Below are 8,492 nucleotides of genomic sequence, written 5' to 3' on the forward strand. Positions count from 1 at the left end.
AAGCACTGCTGACAGCAGAAGCTGTAAGATGGTCTTTTATGGTTGGATTAAATAGCTAGCTCTGCCACAGACAACCCATATGATTTTGGACAAGCCACTTCACCTCTCGTCTCTGTAAAATGGGGCTAATATTTCCTTCGTGGACATCGTTCCACAGTACGGAGCTCCAATCTCACTTGGGGTTGCTGAGCACAAATCTGTTGTAAACCAGAATATTTTCTTTTCCCTTTTGTCAATGTCTAACTATTGGTTTTCAAACATTTAGGTAAAATGCCAACTGTGGTCTCTCCAGAATTGTACCGCACACGGTTTTGTGAAGCAATGGACAAGTATTTCCTGATGGTGCCAGATCATTGGACAGCACTCGGTCTGAATTGCTGAGCTGAAATGCACAAGTTGGCTTTGGCTGGAAAGCATTTTCTTATGCAAGAGGACAAAGGTGCCGTGGACTCTACTTTCCTTTTCAGTCTACCCAGTGGTGGGCACTGGGGTCTCAAACCAACTGCACTGCCCACACACATCCGAAGTGTAAAATCTGTTTTATCTGCACTTTAATCTCTGACATGGGAGGAATAATAGATGAGGCCGGCAGGTAGAATTCGGTCTTATCAAGGTAGCTGAGCTGGAATGTGCTATTTGAGGGCATTGAGAATAAGATTTTCTCAGCCATAGGAAAGATGGCATCTAATATGGTACTGTACCCTGTCCCCATAACAGAGCACTGAAACTAGATGCTGTCTTGTTCATGTTGGTGTCATTTTGCATAGAAGTAGGTGAGCTCTGCAAGTCTTGCACTCCTTGTATAGTGGCTAATATGAACTTTTTACATTTCTATAGTGGGTATGTAAGATTCACAGTGTTTTGTGTGATATTTCAGGGGATACAGCAGTCTTTGAAATAAGTACTCTATTCGTGTTAGAGCTAAGTCAACCCATAGCAAAGTTCATGACCACTGCAGTGGTCTGAAGCTGCCTTTATAAGAGTTGAAGTGGGTTATTTGTTCTGTTATGTCCTTTACAGGCTTAGTTAACAGGTATCTGTAAACAATATGTTTTAATCGGCTATACCTAACATGTTCAGTTAGATCATTGCATCTTTATGCTTTTATACAATTAAGTGCATTTTTCTGCAGTTAAATTAAGACCTTGAGGATAAGTTTAGGTCTTTGGCAAACTTCCATTAAAATGGAGCTGCTGTATGTTTCAGAACACTGCAGCCCTCCTCCTTTCCCCCCTGCTGAAAACTTGCACAGTGACAGAAGCCAGAAACTTTTTAAAGCCCTATGAGCAGATTAACTTAACTGTAGATCTATTTCTTCAAGTTGCGACTCTCTATGGGTACAAAATTGGTTAGGTTTTTCTTAGAACAAGAGGCACTAGGCTGTCTGTCCAGCATAAAATCATATGCCTTAAACTGATAGCTTCCTCTGCAATTGAAATGAATCTTCTGGGGATGTTAATACCAATCAGTTGACTTCATTCTACAGAATTTGAATACAGCATCCCCTTGCTGGTAGAGCCTTGCCAGCAAAAGAGAGTGCTCTTGCATTCAAAACATGATGGAAACAGACATTTGACTGCACCAGTATCTAATACAAACAGTCCTAGTAAGAACAAAACAAAACACGCTTTTCAACGGTATTGGATCATCTTTTGCTCTATATAAGAAAAATAGATGTTTTTTGTGCAAGATGTGTAGGTATCTGACACTCCAACTCCTCTCCCTGCCCATTTTTTATTACTTTTTTATTTTTGTAGATGTGTTGAATTTACTTATTTTTACCTTGAGTATAATAAAGGCCAGTAAAAAATGAGGATTTTATATGTAGCTAAGGTGACTAGAACATCACTGTCCTCGTATCTCTGATTTATGGGACAGAAGCAGTAGCTAAAACTTGAGCATGGCATCTGGAACAAAAGTATTCAGGACCATTACCTACTATAAGCTTTTGCCAGCAGAGTTGGCTTCCCTGTGGTATCTGCTTAAGTTATATGTCTTGTTTTTGTATGACCAATGTTTTCCTCCACAGTTAATAGTGATTACTAATGCTAAGTATGATGCTTAGAAGGTGGGGAAAGGAACTAACCCCCTGCCCCCCCAAAAAAACAAAAACTTCAGCAGAGGAGTGACTTGATCCAGGATGTTTTAAAATAACAAATGTAGCTTGATGCCGAGCTTTCCACGAAGCAGCTACAGCAGAGTTTGTTCTATGAAATTCATTACAATCCAATTTGAAGTCTTGTAGGAAGGAGCAGGGTCTCTAAACTAGAATTTGCCAGCCTAATGATTTTTTTTTTTTTGCACAGCATGATCTTGTCTCTGGTTGTTTCCTTTATAACAGAACCCCAAAAGTTGTCAGTCAAGCACTAGGAGTAACTGCACACTTTACACTTTGTCTTATCTCTACTGGTTTAAGTAATCCCTAGGAAAACCTGAATCTACATCGGATTTACAAAGCGGGGGGGAGGGGGAGGTTCTTTTGCGCTTGATTCTACAATTTTTAAGTGTACTGTGCAAAAAATCAAATGACTTGCCAGTATCCTGGAATGAATGCTTGTAGCTAAGATTCCAGCCCAGCTTACAGCTCAAACATTTTCACTCTGTGTATTCTGTCTCTAACCTTCAACCTGGGATCCTTATTGAGCCTCATTCCCAGCAGAAAGATCCCATATGGCTGCTTCTTCCTATGTGCCCAGACTTATAGTGGAAGCTTACAAAGATAACTGCCTTTCACTTTGCACAGGAAAGTGAAGAATGAAATGAATGTACACACTTTAGTCCATTAACAACTAAGTTGACCACATCAAGTGACTTTCTCTGTTATTTTTAAGTAAATAACAGATAAAACTTGAACCTGGGGAAATGCTAAGCTTCTGTGCTTGGCTACAGTACCTAGACTCCCCAGGCTCTTTTATTAAATACTAAGAGTAGTTATTCAGTATACACTTGGGAGGGGAGAAGGACTCTTCTCCCGAGTTCCTGTTTTGGAACTATAGATAGCTGTTACAGTGTGACAGAACATTAGGAGTCGGTCATATCCAGCATAGGTTCCATAGATGGTCCTTTGGAACTGCAGAAAAAGATGTGAATATAGAACTGTTCTTTCTTTTTAAGTCTGCTTGGTCTAGCTGACTGACAGTAATACTTCTCAATATTGGAGCCCAGTTCTCATGGGTACCTTATTGGAGTCAGCAAAGTTAATGCCACTTTTCATTGGATTAAGCTGCTACACTTCTTCCTCCCCCCCCCCCCATTAGTAGGAAATTATTTCTTTTGTCCTGGTGTGAGTGTGATTAGTGTTGGCCTTGGAGAATAAAGCAGTTAAATATGAACTATGATAGCTAAGTGCTTGACATTGCACTATATGTATGTATAATTTTCAGTTGTGTGGTCTTTCATTAGGAGTTCTCTCAAACTCTGCATCAGGAAATTGTGTTCAAATCACGGCAATTGAATTGACAGCTCTCATGTTCCCATTAGAATAAGAGCTGTCCTCACATTTTGCCTGCTACACAGTTCATTTCCTTCAAAGGAAAGCAACAAGTAATATTTCTTGTGTGTATACAGAAGATCATGTGCTTACTAGCTGAAAACTGTAACATGGCCGAAACTGGGCCGGCAGAAGGATGTTCAACTGCAGCTGAACTAGGGCAGTATCCCTGAAGTGTTAACCTAGAAAATTAGAACTCCTACAGTATTCAGACTACTCAGTGCAATGGCTTATTTTTGTTAACACGGGTTTAATGTATGTACGTATGTATGTATGTAAAATAAACAATCTGAACTGCGTTCATTAAGCAGCACTTCCTCAGTGCTGTTTTAGCTGTTTTTGTACAAAGTGAAGGAGTTCTGACAAATGTTTTAATGTTGTCTAAGTCGGCGTCGACTCATTCTGTTGTGGTATATTGATACCATAGCACAACTTTTTGCTTGGGGCTGGATTCTGTCACCCCTTCATGCAGAGAATCTTACTGTGCAAGTGACTCCACTGGTCGTGAATGGAACTACTTGCATATTAAGGTTCTCTTGAATGAGAATGGGGAAAAACAGAATTAATCTCTTAGCTTCAGGAGACCAGACTACATTCAAAGTGCTTAATGTATCATAATGTACATATTTCTAATATTCTTTTGGTTCAGTTGTATTTTATATGATTGACATGCTAAACTATTTAAGAGTAACTGCTCTGAGTACTTGGAACACTGAATTGTATTGTATATAGATAGCAATCCCAATAAAGTAATTAAACTGTAGCTGGTATTCATTTCTTTCTTTAATGCATTGGGGTGACTGCATGCTGGTGGTAATTGAGTTACAGCTGACTAAGTGAAATTTTGCTTTGCTTTGGTAACAGACCAACCATGTCGTTGTGCTTTGTACTGTTTGGGCAGAATGGCCCACAAGCCATTTCTTTGCATACCAATAGGTAGATTGATACCTAATCTGAGTGTGACAAGATAATGTTCAAGTAATCTAACTTTGAGGGAGCACAGTGGATCCCCCTCTAAATTTTTTAAAGCAAGACTGAGGTAAGTAGTATTACAAAGGTGAGCAATAAGACAAAGTAGTCCTATTGGAATAAATGGACTTGACAGTGCAGTTCCTAATGTGGTACTATATCAAGCATCTGGCACTAGGAATAAACTAGAAACCTTCCTAATTTTGGATGAGTATCTGTACATCTGCAACGCAGAACATCCAGTCCCCAAACGTATTCTCAGGGGTGGAAGTTGCAGGGCTTAATGGACTTGACTACTTTTTTTTGTTTGTTTGTTTTTTATTATCTTCTATGCAGAAGCTCATGGTAGTTTTGAAGTAGTGGGGTTAGGCAGGAAGGTGATTTTGGTAGAAGGGGGAAAATGTAGAATGATGATTAAAAAAACCAAAAACCAAAACAAACAAAAAAAAACCTCTCCTGAAACCAAAAAACATTGGTCTTTGCATAGCAGTTTTATCTTCTGCAATAAAAAAAATAGCAGTTCACTTTTTTTCTAAAATGCTTGGTTGGGAATGATTTTAAACTCATTCTTAAATTTGTTCAATTGGGGCTAGTAAATCTAGATTACATCTCTTTGCATAGCTCAATGTCTGCTTTAAATATCTAAGCCTGAAGATGTTGATTGATCTATCATATTTGAAATGAACACATTGTGTACACATAGTTGCCTGTATTTTTATACACATTTCTCATCCCTTTTAAGACTGTTCTTGTGGTAGGAACTGCTAAGTTCACATTTCCCTCTGCCTTCTTCCCCCCTTGCCCCAAATCCCACATGGATTTGAGGCCCCTCACCAAACGGATGATTCCCCAAGATCAAAAAATCATTGAAATTATACTTGACAGAGGTACTTTGGATTTGATCCAGGTTAAATCTAGGGGGAATGACCTACTTCCATCTCTTATATAAAGGCATGTTTTTCCTCCTCTCGCATTTTAATGCACATTTAAGGTGACCAACACGCTATATTCACAGCCTCCTTTGTTCCAACCTGAGTGATGTTTGGAGTGTAGTACACACAAGACAGATAATCCCTCTTTTTCTTAACACCCTTTTGAGTTGAAACTTGGGCTTTTAGGAAATCCCAGTTGCATAATAGCAGAAATGCCATGGTCCTGAATAAGCATCCTTTACTTACCCAAGAGAAGAAAAGGTTCCCTTTTACAGCATGACTGAATGAAAAGGGGAATTACTCTGAAGTGCGAGAGGGGTCCTTTCCTCTCTTATTACCATGTTTTCTTAAACATAAGGCAACCCTGAATATAAGATACCCTCCCCACCCCCCAATAATTGGATTCTACATGGAAAAATTATCAATTTGTTAAATAGTTCAGGCCTAGAATCTACTTATTGGAAATTATCCTTGAATTTGTCCCACTCCCCACTGTTGCAGCAGGAAAAATAAATCTTGGGGGTCAGGTGCCCCCTTGCCATCTGCCTCCCTTCTTCCTCCCCACCCCTCCTTACTGTCAGACCCTACTCTCCCTGAGCATGTGGAAGTCAGGAGCAAATTTTAAAACACTGACATTGAAATAAACATGTAGTATATACATAGATTTCTATGGGCATCCATAGGCTTAGTCCATCCAGAATTGACGCATGTTCCCTTTTTTTGCAACTTTTGCAAGCTTTAGCACAGGTACTCCATAAACACTTACTGAGAACACTTCAAAGCAGCACTTTTGTACCTACTTAGATACAGTACAAACTCTGCATGATATTAGTCCAAAGTGAAAAGGCTTGTTGTTTACCATGTAGTTCATTGGGCTGGGCCCTAGCAGACTCAACAGTGTTTCAAGCCATGGTGACTACAGCTCACCACTGTTCAGTATGTGTGTACTCCAGATATTCCCCTCCCAGCCTCCCCACCCCTGATCCATACACTAATTAGTCCCCCATTCATGACTGGAACCAGGTGTTCTTGTCAAGTCCTGGGATCCTCCAAACATTTATATAGAGATGAGGCACAGGGAAAGTTTGGTCTGGCTTCACCTCATGGATGGGAGGGCCACAATATGTGACAGGCTGAGAGGGGATGACAGGGATTCTGGGTGTACTGTTTTGGGCCAGGTTTGGTGATGTTTGCCAGACATTTAAGGCTGGTGAAAGAGCAGGAGGAATCATTGAACATGGGATGGAAAGGTGCAACTCCACTGTGGGAGTGAAGAGCAAGTTGAAATGTGTTCAATGTAGTAGCTCACCAGAGCTTGGAAAAAAAAAAAATTGGCTTTGAGTGGGACTGCATGCAATGGGCATTACCACTTAAGTTATTCAGATGGGCTGCCCTAGCCTATTTTTGGGGTGGTAGGTTCCCATCACTGGCATAGCTTGTCAGTCACCTTTGGCTGAGGTCAGATGTAGTGGCTGGGCAGAGGCCTGGTATACTGGCTGGATTGATGCCAGAAGTGATGGGGAGATGATGATGGAGCACTGGGATGGAGGAGGAGTTCTCAGAGCCAAAACAGTATTGGCAGTGGTCTTGGAGACAAGTGACAGTTATGAAAGGGAAAGCAGACCAAGAAAAGAAAAGTGAATTGGAGAGCAGAAGCTAAGATCCAGTCTGATGGAGAATGGATGAAGGTGGGGAAGAAGGAATGAAAGAAGGTAAGGAAGAAAGGTGTGGTGGGATCAGCAGTTTTGGAGAAGGCTTTATTGAAGAAAGTGATGAGGTAAGAGTCCAGTTGACAGGAAGAACAGGATTTGGAAAAGAAGTCAGGAGGAATGAAACAGTGATCTAAGGGATCACTGCAAAGAGAAAAGAAGGTGGGAGAAAGCAAGAGACAGAGTGGCAGGTAATCTACACCTGAGAATAAGAGCAATATAGTAACAGCGGGAGGAGAAAAGAGAAGTTGAACAATGAATAGATATGAATTTATAGAAAAAATATTGTTTGAAGTTTTGGATGTTAAAATGGATCGTCTGAATTGTCTGGTTGCCTTTCCTAACCGGAAGTCTTGGGAAATTTCATACCATAACTGAGAGTGAGAATTTTTGGAAGACCTGTGTGGACAGATGAGAGAAAAACCTAAGAGGGTAAGTTTTATTGTGGGAGAAAAGACGAGAAAGGACAATAATTATTGGAATGTGCACAGACATGCTTGAGACAGGGGAGATAGAGAAATGCTTGGAGAACTATGTACAAAAAGTTTGTATTTTGAGAAGATACATGATAAATACAGTATATGGATGGGACTGTGGAGAGCTCTGTTGATAAGGGTAGATAAGAAGAGTCGTGATGGGATAATGCACTTACCAGGATTTATCCAAGTCAGACCACTGGTGGGCTTGGGTTTACTATGCATTTTAGATGGCCAAAACTATAGCAAGTGCCAGCAGGAAGGACACTTGGCTGCGTACTGCTGGTATACAGTGTGCTACAGATGTGAAGGGAAAGGGTACAGGGCAGTGGGGTGCCAAGAAATACTGAAGTGTGTTATTTGCAGGGAAGAGGGACACTTACAGTGCTGATGCTTGTGGCTCTTCTCAAAGATAAATCTAAAGAAGAGCAGCAGAGACTGGAAAGGGAAAGTGGGGAAGAAGAAAATATCGAGTCAGAATGCATGACCGTGGAGGAGACCCTACAAAAAGGGGGAGCTGGGGAGGAATAGATTGAAATTTGAGTAGGTGAAGTGTTACAGCTGGCAACAGAGGGAAAACAAGGAAAGATAAGCAGAACAAATGACTTTGAGACGAAGGAGAGAAAAAAGAGAATGACACAGAAAGGAGGAGGAAAGAAGAGAGCCAAATTGGGGAAGGAAAGAAATACTATGAAGTTCAGCATGAATGCCGTGTGCCCCCAGAGGCTGGGGGGGAGCATGGCCAGCTTCCGCAGGCAGCGGCAGTGCTGTCAGTGGTGGGAGCATGGCAGTGGCAAGCAGGTAGCTCCTGCAGGCGGGGGCAGTGTTGGTGGGGGTGGGGAGCACTGACCAGTGGTTGGTGACCACCTGCAGATGCTGCCAACAGCATCAGCAGTGGCCAGTGGTGATCGTAGAC

General features: G+C 41.2%; 1 protein-coding gene across 4 annotated transcripts in view; it reads left to right on the forward strand.

Annotated features, from left to right (window-relative positions):
• PIKFYVE (phosphoinositide kinase, FYVE-type zinc finger containing) overlaps positions 1 to 4,253 on the forward strand; it is a 99,169-nt gene extending 94,916 nt beyond the window's left edge. For all 4 annotated transcript variants that reach the window (XM_014594219.3, XM_014594220.3, XM_019492222.2 and 1 more), the window contains one exon: positions 266 to 4,253. In XM_014594219.3, coding sequence (XP_014449705.1) covers positions 266 to 381 — 116 coding nt within the window. In that variant the 3' untranslated portion in view covers positions 382 to 4,253. The remainder of the gene's footprint in view (positions 1 to 265) is intronic.
• Positions 4,254 to 8,492: the final 4,239 nt, after the last annotated feature.

This window comes from Alligator mississippiensis, chromosome 4, assembly GCF_030867095.1.
Source record: "Alligator mississippiensis isolate rAllMis1 chromosome 4, rAllMis1, whole genome shotgun sequence".
NCBI lineage: Eukaryota > Metazoa > Chordata > Crocodylia > Alligatoridae > Alligator > Alligator mississippiensis.